General features: G+C 40.3%; 1 protein-coding gene across 7 annotated transcripts in view; it reads left to right on the forward strand.

The window, feature by feature from the left end:
- Nucleotides 1-19,647, forward strand: part of AKT3 (AKT serine/threonine kinase 3) — a 266,912-nt gene that overhangs the window by 175,703 nt on the left and 71,562 nt on the right. For all 7 annotated transcript variants that reach the window (XM_054023412.1, XM_054023411.1, XM_054023414.1 and 4 more), the window contains 3 exons: nucleotides 2,029-2,097; nucleotides 16,805-16,927; nucleotides 17,860-17,988. In XM_054023412.1, coding sequence (XP_053879387.1) covers nucleotides 2,029-2,097; nucleotides 16,805-16,927; nucleotides 17,860-17,988 — 321 coding nt within the window. The remainder of the gene's footprint in view (nucleotides 1-2,028; nucleotides 2,098-16,804; nucleotides 16,928-17,859; nucleotides 17,989-19,647) is intronic.

Consider the following 19,647-nt stretch of genomic DNA (forward strand, 5'->3'; position numbering starts at 1 on the left):
ATTTCCTAAAATGTTAGTATTTGTAACAAGAAAGATTAAATAAATTAACAAAATTATTATTTGGTATTAAGCAGAAAGTAAATAGAAAACTCATCTTTGGCTTCAAGTAAATCCTGTAACTCTGGTTCTTGAACTCTGCCTTCATATAGATGAGGTCTTCCCAGAGTTTCCCAAGCCAGCCCCTCTTATAGTCCTTTTCAAGCTGGTCAGGAAGTGGTTCTCCCCTTCTGCGGGAATTTTTGAGATTTCAAAAAGTTTTCCTAGTCCCAACTGGGATGGCAGGTCAATCCTGAAAATTTTTGTGAACCAAATATCTAAAAGAAATATTGGATTGGTTCAGTGAAAACATTTTGTTTAATTAATTTCAAAATGTTTCATTTTGATTGTGACCTTTTTAATTTTTAAACTATTTTTACTATACATTAAATTTTGAAATGAAGTGATTTCACAATGAAAAATTGATCTTCTGTTTTGAAAATGCTGAGACTGGGGCACTAACAATTTCAGGGTTTTTTGTTTTTAAATTGAAACAGGAAATTTGTCAAAACAAAAAAGTTTGGTGAAATGATGAAATGGTAGTTTCCAATGAAAAAAAGATGAAATGGTAGTTTCCAATGAAAAAAATTAGTCAAAAAATTTGTGACCATCTTCTTTTAAGTAAAGATAAATAGGAAGGGGGGAAGATGAGCTGAAATTAACTTTGTTCTTCAGTGCCTCTACTACATACATTGATATAATTTCTTAGTTTCTCCCTTTAAAAAGTACTAATTTTCTCCTTCAAAGTCGTATATATAATTCAGATATTCAATTTCATCATAAACTCTGTATATAGCATAATGTCCTATTGTGATGACTTGTTGTTCATTTTGCTGTTTTAAAAGCTATTTTATGGAGGCTGAGGCTGACGTTATAGCTATACTTGGCAGACCAAGTAGACATTTTGGGCCAAATTGTGCTCAGCTTGCCTAGTAGCACAAAGGAGCATATGACGCATATGGGTACATGGGGTGGGGAGTGGGCAAAGCCTTGGCCTTGCTCCTCAAACCACTGGTCACATAGCTGGTATGTCTGGGAGCTATATGCTGTACCAGGTATAGATCCAGCACAGTTTTCTCCCTTCCCAGAGCAGCCGGGAGAACAGCAGGGCAGTTGACTCCCTTAGCCACAGTCTCCCTCCTGGGCTACTCTAGGGACAGCACAACAACGTGCAGCTCTACTTACTCTAGGTACGTTGTTAAGTCATGATCTATCCTTTCATAATTACATTGAATCTTGCTACACTGCATTTCAAATAATTGGGCCAAATGCATATCTGTAATGGATTTATAGTCAGTAGATTTACACCAGGAATGACTTTGGCCCATCATGAGCCATTCAAACCTTGGGAAGTCAAGATTTTAAATTATATGAATAATAAATGTTAATGATTTTAAAAAGTTCTATATAATTTTATGTATTACTAATTTGGCACTGAAAAAATGTTCAGCATTGTACAGTACATTAAAATAAAGGCAGTGTCTGCTCTGAAGATAAGACAGACAGACATAGGAATCCCATTGAAGATTCCTCCTTGCTCCCCTCCTCCCACAATATTATAATCTTTCTTCTTATGGGTACCATGGGAAAAGTGGGTTTGGGATGGTATTAGAATGAGGAGAGGATGGTGGTGGAAGATGTATGGCTAATACCACACATTTGGAAGCGAGGAAGATATTTCATTTCATAGTAGGATTAGAAATGCCAGTAGAAAACTCTGCTTATTTTTAATGGCAACATAGTAAAAAATAATTATTTTATTAATGTACATTTTGCTGAGTGAGCAAAACGTGTAGACTTTTCTTGTCAATGGCTCTCATAGTAGAGTGATTCAGATAGAGAAGTAGGAAATAGTGATGATACATTCCAGCAATCAAATTTGTCTGTTTAACAAGATACATTTAAATTTTTGTTACCATTCTAATTACTAGAAATCAGGTTAATATGTGAAGATAATTTTTTGTTTTTTTTTTGTTTTTTCTTCTCTTTAAGTCTTTGAAATATTCCTTCCAGACAAAGGATCGTTTGTGTTTTGTGATGGAGTATGTTAATGGGGGAGAGGTGAGTCAAAGAAAAAAAATTGCATTAACACTGGTATTATTGCCATTAGGTAGTATTTTTAAAGATGTACTTTGTCCTGAATTTTTATTTGTGTTTGATGGAATTTTCTTAAAATAGGAAACTATCTATAAAAAGTTTAGGGCCAGATTTTCAAAAGTATGCTTTGATTTTTGAAAATCTAGTTTGTTGTACACCTCTATCCTGATATAAAGTGACCCGATATAACACTAATTCTGATATAACGCGGTAAAGCAGTGCTCCAGGGGGGTGGGGCTGCGCACTCCGTCAAATCAAAGCAAGTTTGATATAACATGGTTTCACCTATAACACGGTAAGATTTTTTGGCTCCCGAGGACAGCGTTATATCGAGGTAGAGGTGTATTTTAAAGTTTCAGTGCATAACAAAGCAATAAGTTTAGCGTTATAGCTAGCAGTCTAGCCATGTGCATGCCTACTAGAGACTCTTCCCTCCTGCAGCCTGTACTCCTCCCTCCAAGTTCCATGCAGGTTGCTACATCTTTCCTTTTAACAATTGTAGTTGTGTCTTTTGTACAAGCGTTCGAATTGCCGAGGCCAGAGGTTACTAGTACATAACCCACCCCTAGGTATATGGCCTTTACAGCCATCCCACTGCTGCCTGTTAGGCCTCATAATTCTTCAGTTGTGCTGGTCTTTGAACCAGTCTCCTACTTCTTATTTGTGTTATCACTGTTGGTGGGGCACTTGCTACCATCCTGTTGCTGCCTTTATTCTGTTGGTTGGTGTCCTGTTGGTTCTCTGTATTGCTCATATACCTCATTTCTTCCAACTCTCCTGTGTCAGGCCAGTTGAAAGCTGAGGTTCTTCTTGTGTCTTCCTGGTCCTTGCCTTCCTGTCCACCACTACACCGCAGTTGTCTTCAGTTTTGTCTCTGCCACTGTTCTGAATCTGTACCAACCTTATTTGACCAGTGTTCCATCGCAGCTTGAACTGTTACCTTGTGCCATTGCTTTGTGTGGGTGTTTGAAGGTTGGACTGTAGACTTGCTCACCTCTGTGCAGTGGCCTCAGATCCTTGGCTCCCTTGTTGTAGTGGGCTGCTCACTTAGCTTGGCATTCTCTTAACTGTTTCAGTGTACTTTCCTTTGTTCCTCTGCCAGGCTGCAGCAGACAGTCCTTCCTGGGAATCAGAGTCTTGGTTCTCTGACTCACCAGTCTCTGTCCTGGGCTACTCTCTAGTCCCTGGGAGGGTTTATTGCGATGCTCCAATGTTGACAGGTAGAATGATCCCTTCCTTTCTGTTTTGCCTTTGGCATCAGTCTCTTGGCTTTGACTGCCAACTTGGTGTTGAGTCTTTTTTTTTTGTTTTGGATGTAGTGTATTGTGACCCATTGTCTGAGCATAGTAGGTCAGGTTTGCCATACCTTGCAAAATGCGCCTTTAGTTTCCTGATGACACTTCTGGCCTGAGTTTTTTCTAGGTAGTCCACCTCCCTGAAATTGGAGAACACCTCTACCCCAATATAACGTGACCCGATATAACACGAATTCAGATATAACACAGTAAAGCAGTGCTCCAGGAGGCAGGACTGCGCACTCCGGTGGATCAAAGCAAGTTTGATATAACGCGGTTTCATCTATAACGCGGTAAGATTTTTTGGCTCCTGAGGACAGCGTTATATCGAGGTAGAGGTGTAGTAACCTACTTTGACCACATAACCTTTAATAACAGGAACTAACTTTTTCCCAGGGTTGAGCTGGGATTTCGTGAGGTTGTAGTCGCCTTCTGTTGATTACTTTATTTGTTGTACATCTTGCACTGTTCTGTGTATGCTCTGCTCCGAATTGGGCATTAATTCCTGACTAGTAGAGACACTTCCTGGCTCATCTTAACTATGCTTCCTTTTTCAGGTGTGAAGCATATATCAGTCTCATGATGTTTGCTCTTAAATCTGCTGGGATTACTGCTCAGTTTCCTTTTAAAAAAATCATGTCTTGCATACACAGTTCAACCCTCACCTGCGGTACTTGCTCCTTGGCATCTGGCCAGCCTTGGAGTATGAACTGTTTTAGTGCCTCTAGCACTCCACCCTATTCAGTGTTTTGTTCATTTGCCTGGGTCCTCCCATCTGAAATGTGAAGGTATTGTAGCATATTGATAGACTCTATCTTCTGTTCCACAAATCCATCAGTGTTGTGCTCTGGAAACTATGCCTCACTCAGCATATCTGCTGCCAGTAGTGATTTTCTTGTACAATACTTTATAGACTCCAGCAGGTTCATGTACGCATAATTTGTTGTTGTCACTTGGGTGCTCTCAGCAATGACTTCATGATACTTTCTCATAGCTTCTGATCAGAGTGCACAATTATGTTATGCACAAAGGTGAACTGTTGGCAGAGGTGAAAGTAAGCCGGTACGGTACGGTGTACTGGCAAGAGCCGGTACGCCGTGCCGGACTGCTCTGGCTTCTCTGCTGGTGATTTAAAGGGCCCAGTGCTCCAGCCGCTGTGGGGAGCCCCGGGCCCTTTAAATCATCTCCAGAGCTCTGGCAGCCGGGCTCGGGTGGGGATTTAAAGTCCTGGAGCTCTGGCCCCGCTGCCGGAGCTCCGGTGGCGCTTTAAAGGGCCCGGGGCTCCCTGCAGTGGCTGGAGCCCTGCTACCGCTATCCCAGCGGCAGCAGGGCTCCAGAGGCAATTTAAAGGGCCTGGGGCTCCCCACAGCGGCTGGAGCCCCGGGCCCTTTAAATCACCTCCGGAGCCCTGGCACCGCTAACCCAGCCGTAGCCCGAGCCCTGCTGCCCCAGGGTGGCGGCGGCAGGGCTCCCGTGGTGATTTAAAGGGCCTGGAGCTCCGCGGCAGCCGGAGTCCTGGGCCCTTTAATTTGCCCTGGGGCTCTCAGTCGCCTCTGTAGCTGGTAGCTCTGGGGTGATTTAAAGGCCCTGGGGCTCCCAGCCACACCTTGAAAGTCCCTGCCTCTTCCAGTCGAGGCCACGCCTCTTCTGGTTGAGGCCACGCCCCACTCAGGACTCTGGTGTACGGGTAAGTCCTTTAAGTTACTTTCACCCCTGACTGTTGGCGTTCCATTCCACATACCACAGCCCGTGGATCCTTTTCTATCTGTGCATACCCTCTTTCTGTGTCTGTCAGGGCTCGAATAGCAAATTCTGTGGGCTGCAGACTTTGTTGCTCTTCTGAGACATCACGCTGAAGCTCTAGCTGCTCTGCAGGGCTGTAGTACTTCAGGACTGGTGCCTTGCTTATGATTTTCGTTACTCCTTCAAATGCTGCTTCTTGAGTCTCTCATCATTCCCAGACTGCATAATTGTGTGTTAACTGTCTCAAGGGCTCACAGACTTCTTATTGATGTGCACTGAATCTGTGTAGACAGTTGGCCATTAATATAAATTGCTGGACTCCCTTCACTTCCTTTGGCCAGGGCATTTCCTTAATGTTTGTCAGTTTCTTGGAGACTGGCTGGAGTCCCTCAGAGGTCAACAGATGTCTGACATAGGGGACCTCAGTTCTCCTCATCTTCAGCTTGTGTGCATTCAACCCAATATTCCACTCATGGCACTAGTTTGAGTTACTGCAGCTTGGTATCATGGTCCTGGATTACCTCTTTTTAGTCATATCCTTCTCCTACAATAAGAATGTCATCAGCTACAGTCTTTATGCCTGGGAGTCTGTCGGATGAGGCCTAGTTCAGTTTACACTGAAACACCTCTGGGGCCAGACTGATGCCCAGAGGTATTCATACTCTGCAATTCCTAGCTCCGCATGCCAGAACTCATTCTTGATATCACTTTTGCCATGGATAAATTGAATAGTGTGTCCTCAGTCATTGGTAATGGGTAGTGATTTCTCAATGCTCTGTTCAGTGGTTTTAGGTCAATGCAAATCTTCTATTTACCTGAAGGTTTTCTCAGTGCTAATGGAATTCTGATCCACTCTGTGCTGGTTTCAGTGAGTGTAAAGATGCCTCTTTGCAGGTTTGCCTGTTCCTTCTTCAGTGGCTCCACTAGAGCTAATGGAACTCTGCATTTCGGAAGCCTTATGTGCAGCCCATGGATGTCAGTTTCTGCAGCTTGCCCTTTAGGGTCTGTCTCCTTGACATATGTCCTCATATTTTGCTTGAATGCTGGACAGGCCCATGTTGACTTCTCCCTCCTCTCTCACTTTAAGACTGTTCTCCTGTGATGCATATTTGCCAAATTAGTAGCTGTCATAACTCCATAATCATAAGTGAACTCTAGGATTTTGAATTTGAATTAGGAATTTGTCCTAATGACTAAGAACTTAAAGTGTAAGGGAGGCTCAAGAATATGGTGTAGCGTGCCAGAGGGAGCAATTGAGAGGTTTAGATCAGAGGGTTAGATACCAGATGAGGAATCCTTCAGTCTTCCTGTTTTTGATTACATATATAATATTTTTTACAGAAGTTTAAAAAATATTGTACATATTCTATAAAGGTGCTAGATATAGCATTTGTTCCAGAAATGTAAGGAGGACAGGCAAGATTGTTGGTTTAACTGTGGTTTAACTAGGCTGCAACTTTAATAAGTGTCAAATCTGGAAATAGATCTGGAAAAATCTTGTCCAGTTGAAGGCATCCTTCCTTTGAAATCCATTCCACCCAGGGCCAGATTTCCAGTTAGGCACAGTAGGCACGTGCCAAGGCGTGCCTAAAAGTTAAAAGTGGGTTAAAAGTTTCATATATTACAGAAAACATGAAGGTCAGCTGTAGGCAGGGGGGCGCTAAAGATGCTGTGCCTCGGGGCACATGAGATGTAAATCTGGCCCTGCTTCATGTTTCTAGGCAAGACTTAATTGAGAGGAATTACAACTTAACTAGGGGGGAAAAACAACTGTATACAGTTGCTGCTTTTATTTTTAAGCTCCTGGGTTTTATCCCATTTTCAACCGTCTCTACATGTTGTAAAGGACAATCCCTGCCTCAGATTGCTTACAATCTAAAACAAAAGTTACTTGTTTCCTGAGGTGCAGAATATAGCTTGAGAGAACATAAAAATTAAAATAGTCATCAAATAATTCCACATTCTTTTTTCAGTGATTAGCCATGTGCACATTGTACTGATGGTGCATCTGTGTCCCATAGCTCTTGTGAGCTGTGCTGAGGGCATGTAAGGGTGAAGTGCATTGGCTCTGTGTAACGAGGCAGGACTCACCACCGCGGTGCCTTCTGCTGGCCATCCTGGGAATTAACTCTCATTTCGTCAATCTCGCCTACGCTTCTAGGACCCACGTTGCTCCCTGGACCGCGGCATCCTCTTCTGGACACAGTCCTCCAGCTGTACCCCATCCGGTTCTCTCCCCCATCTCTCCCAGCCCAGGGACCCTATAGCCAGCAGCCACGTATTTCGCCTCCTCCTGCTCTGCCATCTGTTTCCCTGGGCAACTTCCTTGCAGCCCTAGCACCTTTTCCTCCCTGGTATCAGGGCTTCAGTCCGGCAGATGTCAGGCTGGGAGCTCCCTCTTGCTCCCCTGATGCTGCCAAGCCTTGCTCTGTCCTTGAGGGGCTCTCTCTCAACCGTCCTACAGGGCAGCCAGTCCTCCTCCCTTGGCCTCTAGGGAGAGATTGCCCCTGTTCTGCTCAGCAGCCCTTTTTATATGGGCCAGCCTGGCCCTGATTGGCTGCTCTACTAAGCCTTCTCCTTATTGGCTGGCTCAATAAGCCCTCTTCTAATAGGCTGGGTTCTGCACAACCTCCCCAAGGCTGCTTTAACCTTTCTGCCTAAGTGGGGCAGCCGCCCCATCACACAGCCATTCAGTGTTTCTGCCTAAAAGCTTGGAGACAGAGCCCTGACTGTCTGAGAGATTGCCAGCCTTTCTATACTAGTTTTTAGCTTTAATTGTTTTATAGTTTAGTCAGTCAATAGATATAGACATAGTTATCTGACTGCTGTAATCAGCAGTCGGTTTCTAAGACATCAAGGACCACAGCTCGGCCCCTGGATTTCAGTTTTGCATTATTCTCAGCATCTTTTAGAGTTGGAGAGTGAGGAAGATCCATACCAATAGTATCTTTACTCAACATTCTACAGAGAGTCCAGCACTCTTCACAAGAGAGCTATGGGAGGCCTCAAAACCGTGACCCATGGTTCCCTACCCCCTGGTCTCCAGACTGTTACCTGCCAATGCCCCATGGTCCTTCTGGGGATCCTGGTTTTTTCAGAGCAACTTTAGCCAGAGGGAACAAACAGCACTGCCAGAAGGTTATTTCACCCACAGTATTGGCTCTACAGACTTCCCAACCACCCCTCCTGGCTCTGCTCCAATCACAGGTAGAGGAGGAAGAAATGAAAGAACAGGCCTAGAGGGGAACCTCCCAGTCTGGGTGACACCATCCTCCCTGTCCCTGATGATGCTGTAATGCCACAAATGACCCCAGAGTTGGATGATTGCAAGGGTTTCCAAGGGTTTCCAAGACCTGTTACAAAGGGTGGCTGGGGCCCTCTAAATCCTATTGATGAGGTACAGGAGCAGACACATAAGTTAGTGAACATACTCTAGGCCTCTCAATGGTAAAAATAGCCCTCTCCCTGTCAACAAGGCTATAATGGACCCTGCCAAAACTCTGTGGCAGATATCTGTTTCAGCACCCCCTATCTTTTGTATGGCATATTGTAAATACCATGTGCTCCTAAGGTGTGGAATTCTTTTACATACATCTTGTGCCATCCTCCCTTCTAGTTACAGTGGCAAATGAAATGGTAAAACAATTCAGGCCCACACCAAAGGAGAAAGAGCCAGAGAGACTGATTTATGTGTTTGAAAAGCTTTACTCCTTGGCAAGCTTACAGTTCCATGTGTCCAATTACCAGGCCATATTGGCCAGGTATGAGTTCCACATATGTTAGAGACTGTTTGCCTTTGTAGTAACCTGCCAAATGAGAGTCCTGAGGAATTTATATTGCTAGTCAACGAGGGCCAGCTAGTATCTAGGACAAGTCTGCAAACAGCACTAGATGTGATGGATAGGCTGCTACATCTATGGCAATGGCAGTCATTATGGGACAGGAATCTTGCTTCTGGGACTGAGGTTCCCCAGAGAAGTCCAAACAAAAGTGGATGATCTGTCCTTTGAAGGGGTTGAATTATTCAGTTCCAAGATGGATGGGGCACTCCATATGTTGAAGGACACACAAGCCACCTCACGTTCTATCAGAGTGTACACACCAGATCCTAAGAGAAGATATATCAAACCGTCTTATACTTCACAGAGACAATTGTGCCATCCTTCTATCACCAAAGGATGTTGGGACCACCCAGGAAACATCAGTGCTTCCACAGGAGGAAACCACCACTGCTTCCTCTGACACCAACCAAACCTCAGAGTCCTAGAAATACTCGATTTGATGGGATGATTAAGACATGTCTCGTGTGTGACGCCTGACGTTTCAGTCCTTCCCTTCAGAAATCATTTAGCTCACTCCAGGCACCCTTGACCCCTTATCACTACCAACCAAAGAGCCATGGAGACACTAACACATGGGTACTCCACCAGATTTCAATGGTGACTACACCCAACTCCCCTTCCCCATCCCTTTTCATGGACCCTTCTTAAGAGAATCTTTTACATCAAGAGATCCTCATGTTCCTCTCTCTTGGAGTGATAGACTACACAGTGCAGGGAGAAAGGCTTTTACAGCAACTATTCCCTTATTCCAAAGAAAAAGGGATCCTTCTTTGATGCTTAAATCCTCAACACGTTCACAAGTTGAAGTTCAGAGTGGTCACCCTCACATCAGTGTTCCTGACTCTGGACTGAGGAGACTGGTTTGCTTCTCTCGACCTTTGGGATGTATCCTTTCACATATCCATCATTCTGCTTAATGAGAAGTACTTACAGTGGGCTAGGACCACTATCAGTATTGAGTGTTGTCCTTTGCACTCTCCATGATACCAAGTATATTTACTAAGTTGCTATCAGTAGTGGCAACTTTTCTGAGAAGATGCAACATCAACATGTATCCTTACTTGCACAATTGGCTCATATGGGGGAAATCTCAGCAGGCCTCTGAAGCCTTCTGCACCATAGTCTTTCAGATTTTAGGCCTAAAAGTCAACAAACATAAATCAACATTAACTCAGGTTCAGAGGATTGAATTAATTGGTCCAATCCTAGACTCCTCCACAACCAGGACCTACCCACCTCAGGACAGATTCAAGAACCTGTCCGCCCTAATTTTCCAATGGGAGGAAAACCTATGTACCAATGAAAGGTTGTATCTCCACACTTCTCGGTCACATGGCCTTTTACATTTTTGTTACACTGTATGTCAGACTTCACTTCCACTGCTTGCTTCAAGCTGGTTTACATATCCTCCAAACATCACCTGGATATGCCTGGTATTATCCCACCATGGGTTCTATCTTCACTGAAATGGTGGGAAAAAATCCAATGAATCCCTGCAGAGGTGTCCCCTTCATGGTATTGGATGACAGGGACACCCAGAACACAGACACATCCTTTTAGGATGGGATACCCACTTGGACAAATTAAAGATACAGGGGCTATGATCCCCAAGGGTGAAGAGACTGCACATCCTATAGCTTTCCTATAGCTCAGAGCTGTAGGGAAGGCCTGCCCTAATAGAGAGGCAGTCACTGCAAATCATGTCTGACAACATGACCACCAAGTTTTATATCAACAAACTGGGTGGAGTCAGATCTCTCCCATTCTGCCAGGAAGCTGTCAGGCTCTGGAATTGGTGCATGAAACATTGGCTATCCCTGGTGGCAGTACACTTATCTAGACAGTGGAACACTTTTGTGGACAACCCCAGCAGACACTTCCTCACAAATTATAAGTGGGAGATTAAAGACAAGATACTGGAGGACATCTTCATGGACTAGGGCAATCTGAAGATGGACCTCTTCATCACTCACTATAACAAGAAGTGTCCGAGATTTTGCTTGAGAGGTAGAATGAGCTCAGAATCCATAGTTGACGTGTTCCTGATAACATGATCAGGAGACCTGTTGTATGCTTATTCCCTAACTCTTCTGATTCTCAGAGTGCTCTGTAAACTCAAATAGGACTCGGACAAGCTAATCCTCATAGTTCCAATGTTGTCCAGACAATTTTGATTCAGAGATCTGCTGAACCTATGAGTATCCCAACCCAAAATGTTATCTATTCCCAGCTCTCCTAGTTCAAGTAAGTAGTTGAGTACTTGAGGAATCAAGGAATGTTGTGGTACTACTGATTTTTGATGACACCAGTGGGAAAACCTTGTCCATTTTTTCAGGTAGGTTTGCCTTACTCATTTTTTTTCCTGGTGCTTATTAGAATTTCTGTAACTGGAGAGGAGCAGGCCTTCTCTATCAACAACACCCATTCAGATGCCATGCTGTAAGATGTAGGGACGCTAGGCTGAGGTGCAGGTGTGGTAACTGAAAGATGATGCAGACAAGTAAAATAAATTGTATGGGTTACATAAACTTAAACATATTGCGTGTAGCCTAGGGAAATTTGGAAAGGGGGGACAGAAAGAAAACCTTCCTAGAAATCATTGAAAGAAAAATGGATGTAAAACATCTTAAAATTATAATGAAGGGTTTTTATTTATTTCAAGTGTGGCTTATTTCTGTTTTCATGTAGTACTGTGGTGAGGCCACCTACTTGAAATGAAGTTCTGAACTGTGCATTTATATCTAGTGGGTTAGTTGATCACATGATTTTTAAAATCAATTATGATGTTCTGTGAGGTACATAGTTTAAGAATGTTTTAATTTAAAAATTGAAAGTAAATTGGCTAGATCCTTGGCAAAGTTTGGAGATGCTGGATAGAGGACAAAAGTGGCTTTACGATGGCTGGTCCAGTTCTAGGCATAATTTAGAACAGCCTCAAAGATGATCTAAGTTATACCTTGGGGACCATTCTTGCAGCCCAAAATAGGAACACCCTTGTCCCACTCCCCTTCTTCTGGGACCTTCCCTTATACCAGGGCCAGAGAAGAGGGTGAACCTTGATGCTGGCTTTTTGCCATCTGGAGATTCCCTTTAGGTAGGTTCATCTAGTTATCTATTGCTTTTCACTGCTGGGTTGGACCTGAATATCAGGCCCAATTAATTTAAATTTTATAATTACTAATACAGTTCAGAGAGTGCAGAAATACTTATTAATGCTCCCTCCAAATGCCGCGCTTTCTGCCTCCCTGTGCACTTGAGGGTATAATAATCAACACTGTCACACAAGTTATTGTTTCTCATTGCTTGATTAGCCATCTTCAGAATACTTGTTCTGTTGTATTTTAATTTTATGATAATGATAGAAATTGAGACTTGTATTAAATAGACTGTGAAACTTTTTAGCTGTATCCAAAATACTACTTAAACTTTTAACAATATATTATGGTGAAGCAATGAATGAAGATTATATTATATTGCAGTAAGACATCCCAGATAACATGTAGGTGTATTTTTGACAATATTTAACATCATGATCTTCATTTACCAAACTTAAAGTGCCATCAAGAGCTGGATGGACGCAGCATATGTTTTCTTTGAATAGTTGCTCACATTTTTAATAAAAATTTGACTATGCTCATACAGTATGTGTGTATGTATATATGTGTGTATGTATATATATATAGTAAACTCATTACTAGAATGACAAAAATGTAAATGACAAAATGACAAAAATATATATATAAGCTTTACATTTTTGTCATTCTAGTAATGAGTTTACTATAGGAATGTTACCTACATTTCCAATTTTAAATGTATTTTGCAGAATATTTGCAAAAAATTAACATATTTGCATCAGAAATCCAGTTCTTAACTATGTTATCCCTTCAGGGCACAGAAATAGACATTTGTTTCCAATATTATGTAAATGATCAAAATCATCCATATTTTGAATATTTGTAACAGAGTGCTTAGGGACAAGGCACAAACCAAGAACTATCTGCAGAAGTCATTCAGAGATTAATAAATTAATCTGATAAAAATCACTGTTACCTCACAGACAATCACAAAGAGGAAGATGTTAGGCAAATTATTCATTTTGAATTATCTACCCACCTAGCGTTATGGAAGAAGGAAGAATGTGGTGACAACTATTCAGCCAGAAGGCCTGCCCTATTTTTTTGGTCAGGTGAATTGATATATTTCAATTAGGTTATAACAAAGACTCATTTTAAAGGATTTTCAAGAAAATCCGCCAGTCAGTTGCTGAATAAGTGTCTAGTTTAAGGTACCTATTTCCAAAAAGATTGATTGATTCTCTTGTATCTTATTTATATTATAAATTAGTATACAATTAACTGTGCTTTTGGAAGGAAAAAGGAGATGTAAGCCTGAATTTTAACATTATTTAGATGAAAATCTTGAATCCCTGAATTGACTAGCGAGGGGTAAGAGAGGCCAACTTGACAACAGTTAGGCCGCTGGTGTGCTGAGACTACTGCCTACCTTGCTGAACAATATAGTCTCATTCCTTTTTACCCCCCCATCTGTTTGTATCCATCTGTTGTTTCTTGTCTTATACATAGATTGTAAACTCTTTGGGGCAGGGACTGTTTTTGTTTTTTGTTCAGCACCTGTCACAGTGGGGTCCTGGTTTATGTCTGGGGCTCCTAGACTCTACAGGCATACAAATAAATAATGACACTATGTAGGGGGAAATTTTTTTTTTTTTTTTTTTTTTTTTTTACTGGTAGACCAGGTGGTTGACACTTGTTACCTGACCTGCTGGCCACTTAACTGTTTCTGAGGCCTTCTTTTAGGGATATGAGTCAATGGCAAACAGTGATTTTAAACTACAAGCTTCTATTACTTAAAGCGTAATTGATAGCTAATAAGACCGGATTTAATCATGAAGGAGGATGCCAGACCTTAAATGTATTTCTGAAGCTTGTCTGAGTGATCCTTTATTGGCTCAACTGTCTCTGGTTGGATATTTGATCCTTTGTGAATCTAGAAAGTACCAGAGAGAAGGTATGACCAGTCTTTTTCTATCTAATCTCAGGTCAAGAAGATTCTTAAAGATGGATTCACTTAAGTGTGTCTACCTTGTGCGCCATAGATAAAGTGAATATGGGAACTTTTGGTACAGACTAGGCTGCTAGTTGTTAGAACTGCTACCTGAGTGTACTGAGAGCTCTTGTCAGACCTGATATTGGGATTAGCTTCACTTGGGATCTCATGTCTTCTGTGGCAACCATGGGCGTATTGCAAGTAGTTTCTAGCCCTATTAATTTGGCCATGCTATCTTGGATTTGATATTTTGAATGAGAATTACAATAAAGGGACTTAAAAAAAAATCACACTAAACCGTAAATAAAGCTTTGTCAAGATAGATTATCAACTCCTGCTGGCTCAAATCAGTAACTTTTCTATTTTCAGTGCATTGAGAATCATAGTGTACCTATTTTTGTTGTCTGCTCTGAAATTGCTGGACCCCTGAGGTTCCAGAATGTTCTGAGGAGTTTTACTGCTGAGCTACTGGGACAGTCGGAAGATGGAAAATTTGTAACTCTCTCTTGTACACAGCCATTCATACGGGGGGCATCCAGACATCTCCTTCTCTTTCACCATTCTTCCAGATGTCAGAGGAGAAGACTACATAGTTTTTATGGAGTATATATTTGTTAAATTTGCAAAGTGTCTAATTAGTAGCTTTATAAAGCAAAATAAATAAAATCACATTATTTTATATTACTTTGAGTATTTAAAAAAAAAATTAAGATGAATGATTCTTGGTTTCCATTTCTGTGAAACAAGAAGATCATGACTAGGACATAATACTGTGTTTCTCACTTTTATATTTTAACACTATTTTAGAAAATTTCGGTTTTAACATGCATTTGGTGAACACTGCATGGAAACCTTTGATAAATAATTCTGTTTAGAAACTATTCTAATACTGTATACATGGTATTTTATTTTTCCTCCCTTGTTTTATAATATTAGGGACATTGTATGAAAACAGACTCAGTTCCTTAGCTCATAAATTCTTTGTTTATTCCGTATCTGATGTGCCAGGATTATCAGTTTCTAATATCATTTTCCCCACTGCCAGTAATTGTGATGTCATAGAGGGAGATTGCTATGTGAGGCAGGAAATAAGCAGCAGGAGCATATTAGATACTTAGGAAACAAAGTTTCAGTGTTCATGTAAATATATATAATTTTTTTACAGGATGGTGGCGGTTACACAGAAAATGAGATAATGCTTGTGACCCAAAATCGTACCTAATTCTGTTTTCTGAATTTTCCGTGAGACACCTGGACCAACAAATATAGACTACTATACTGGCTTAATACAGTGTGTTTTTTCAGGTTGAAACTAAAAAATAAAAATGATGTTAAAGTATAATTGCAGGGAAGTTGTTGATGAAAATGTTTGCATTGATGCTTTATGTATAATTTATATTTTGAAGTGTCTACAAGCTTGAAATAACTGCAAAAAACATTTAAAATAATTTAATTTTCATATCCAACACTGTATTAATGTTTAATATTTCAAACTTTTTTAGCTACCTTTTGGTAATATACAAGTTAAGTCTATTATTATGTGTTTCTTTTGTGTTTGACCTATGGTTTGGAATTATTTCTTCTCTTTTAGCACTGCATGAAAACACTATGTAGTTTTACTGTAGATTTTCTTGCCCAGTACATGGTTTCCAAACAGTGAAGTTTTCCATATTTTTAGGACTGTTATTCATTATTCCTTGTTAGTATTTTTAATATAATTTATGGGGAGAAAATAGGGTGCCTGTGTATATCAAGTCACATGAGCTGTCTTATATAGAATAGAAAACTAGCCTGTTAGATGGAAACTAATTTGGATTTTGAAGATTAGTTGTGTTTAAAGAATCTGCCAACATGTCCAAAGTAGAAAAGGGGTATTTCTAGTGAATGGAATGAATAGTCATAGTCTGCAGTTTAACTCTGCTATAAGTTTTTTTTTTTTTTGGAGGGGTTATTTTATTATTTTGTATTCATAAAAGGCTTATACAGCTACAGAACTTCAGATTCATGCTACACATTTTCTTTGCGTTTTATAATGTGTATCATTTAATGACTATTTTTTTTCACTAAATACTTTCAGTTTAAGAAATTATGAAGTGCTGAAAGGGGGACAGAAGAAGAGTATAAAATCGAGTAAATGTATAGTTTATGTACCAAAATTATACCACAAATGTATAGGTTTGCTTTTACAAACCATAAAATAACTATCTGGTATTTTTGTGAAAGACTGTAATATGTTGTGGTTGCATAATGTCATACTTCACTTGTTTGGTGAGTATGCAGCTAAGGACTAGACACTTGCTCAGTTCAGAGGTAAGTCAGGCAATTAATAGAAAGAAAAATCTTACAGTAATATCCGTGTTCAGGTGTCTAAATGATATGTCTCAACAGCTAAAAATAAAATTTGGGAGGAGGAGGTGGAGGGAAAAGTACAGGATGATGCTGTTGCATACTTTTTTCCTCTGGTAACGGAAGGTTAAATGGGTAGCAAGCAGAATGCCTTAAACAAGATTGGTATATTGATTAAAACGCTGATTTAACAGCTCGCCTTCCTCCCTTGGAAACCTGGAAAAGATAAGCCAGCTGCTGTCTAAGAGTGCTGAGTGTCCACTGAGAGCACACTATCTATCATCACAATATGGTGATGAGAGGTGTTTTATGTTTGTGTTAATTTCCCCCACTAAATCAGTAATTATTACAATCCTGTCCCTGCTGTTTACCCTGCAGCTGTTTTTCCATTTGTCGAGAGAGCGGGTGTTCTCTGAGGACCGCACACGCTTCTATGGTGCAGAAATTGTCTCTGCTTTGGACTATCTGCATTCTGGGAAGATTGTGTACCGTGATCTCAAGGTAAAAAAAAAACAACACAAGTAATCAAATTTTTGTTTTTGCAAAGACTATTGGGACAAACTCAAAGTAATTATAAAGTTACACAGTTTTGAGAAAAGCAGAGTTTGTGTGGGGGGGGGTGGGAGAAGATTGTGTTTAGTTAAAATGATCAACACTGTCACACAGTTAAAATGCTACACAATAGACCACAAGGACTAGAAACATATTAAAAAAAAAAAAAAGAAAAGAAAAAAGCTAAAATTCTAATGCTATTCTTCTGTAGTTGTGGAATCACAGAATACATGGGGTCCTGATTACTATCTCTTTGGAAAATGCTAGAGATTCATTATTTGACTTGAATTCATGTAGTTCACCAGTGTTGAATCAGCATTTTCAGAACACATTTTCTACTGAGAAAATTTAAGGTTTCCGATTCAGAAAAGTAGTTTAGAACAATGTTTTGCTTGTTTGCAGTATATATCTGTTGAATTATTTTTAATATCCAAACTAATTCTATGCACACAGAAGAAGCTTTTGGAGAACTCGTGTTAGTCATTACTCTGGGGTAATTCCCAGTAAAAATTGTACCAGTTTTCATTCTGGGTCATGAGCCTGAGCTGCAGGTAATGCACAGATAGAGGAAAGCCATAAAATTTTGCCAAACAAACAATTCTGTGATGATTGTAATAGGTCCTCTGGAAATTATGAGTCTTGGAAATTTTTAGAAAGTGTTTTTTGCTTTCATTCTGTGGGAAAGAAGTATATTGAGCAAACTCTTACGGTGTTTATTGGGGGAGCCTACAGTCACTTTCTTGATGACACAGTAGTAAACTACAGTGCAATTTGTTACCTTGCAGGTATAGCTTAGTTAAGGCTTTTTTGATGACATGTAGTATATTAGCCTGTTAAGAAATACTTATGGACTAATTGTGTGTGTTCTTTCTAATATGCAGTTAGAAAATCTGATGTTGGATAAAGATGGCCACATAAAAATTACAGATTTTGGACTTTGCAAAGAAGGAATCACAGATGCAGCTACTATGAAAACATTCTGTGGTACACCAGAATACCTAGCTCCTGAGGTATGATTTAGAATACATTTTTTTCTGTACAATATAAAATGTTTTATCTTTCATTTAATTGCAGTGTATATTATTTGGGTGATCAAAACTGTTGTGAAGAATGGACAATATGTTGGATTATTGTTACTATTACTGTACTATTTCTGTTGGGAAACCTTATCTACCAATAATCATATTTTCAAATTTATGAAATTGTGTGTTTGTAAATATAGCTAAATCATCTGAAATATAATAAAACTTCAGTATTGTCTACAATAGAATAATTGAAAACAGCATCCTTTCTTTATTACATGTATAGTGGTCACACCTAAAATTTTTCTTCTGTTTTGAGAAAAATTACTAGTTTCCACAGTAGCCCCCATTTTAGGTATAAAGAATATTGTTAATTTTTCATTCCTAGGTACATTTGCAGGGAAACCAGGGTTTTGAAAAATGTGTAGTAGGATCCTACAGTGTGAAAAATGTGTAGTAGGATTAAGAAATACAGACCTTTTTATGTTTCTGAGGAAAGAACAAAAAAAAAAATGTTCTTTCTTTCCACATTCTGGCATGGCTAAAACAGAGCTATGATTCTTTCTGGGGTACCCTGGGTTGTGAGGCACCTCGCAACCATGTGCCCTTAGTGTGAGGAAGTCTTGTCTGTGCTTGCTGTGGATCAGTTCCTTGACTCCACTAGCCTCTGGCACCACAAGCCCTACCTTCCAGGTTTCTGCAGGCTCTGCTCACTTTGTACTGGTTAATGATACACCAACCCCCAAGTCCTCTGAGCATCCCTCTTGAGAGCCCAGCCCCTGTTCCACTGAACACATGCAGAACTTTCAGATTTGCTACTCCCAAAGGAATAGTACATACCAGCTTATTAGCTTTAACTCCGGATCACCACTCCACTTAATGCACAGTACTTAGATACACTTATTCTTGTTTTCACTATAAATATATTATGAAAGACCAGAGAGTCAAATGATAGTAAGAGAGAATATTGGAAACAAATTGTTACATACAAAACAAAATTATAATACTCTTTCTAAAGCTTAAACGTAACTCCCAAGGACATTCCTGGTTTCATACAAGATAGCTTACTCTAAGTCCTTTTCCCAGCATTTTCAACCAAGATGACTGAGATCTCCCTTTTACAAGATCTAACCTGCTGACAGCCTGTCTTTACAGACTGAAGGATACCCTCTGCACTCCCAGATATAGCAGACCAGAACTTTGATCTTCATCTGAAAACAGGGCTGTCCTCCCTGTCTGCTGTTTACTTCTTCCTTTTAATTTTCTTATGAAGTCTCAGCAAGCAAGCTCTTCATTAGCATTTGATTCAGTATGCTGATAGACTTCTATTGGAAGACGCACAATATAGATAAGTACATCTCCTTTCTGTAGAATTTTGTCTCAAGGCACACAGCGTGCCTTGAGTGACCTGTCTTTTTAACTACAAGGCCTAGAGAATATTTTCAACATGTGTGTGTATATAACGCCTCACATACTATTTTTAGAGTAACAGCCGTGTTAGTCTGTATCCGCAAAAAGAAGAACAGGAGTACTTGTGGCACCTTAGAGACTAACAAATTTTTTAGAGCATAAGCTTTCGTGGACTACAGCCCACTTCTTCGGATGCATATAGAATGGAACATATAATGAGGAGATATATATACACAC

Source organism: Malaclemys terrapin, chromosome 3 (genome assembly GCF_027887155.1).
Source record: "Malaclemys terrapin pileata isolate rMalTer1 chromosome 3, rMalTer1.hap1, whole genome shotgun sequence".
In the NCBI taxonomy this organism is placed as follows: domain Eukaryota; kingdom Metazoa; phylum Chordata; order Testudines; family Emydidae; genus Malaclemys; species Malaclemys terrapin.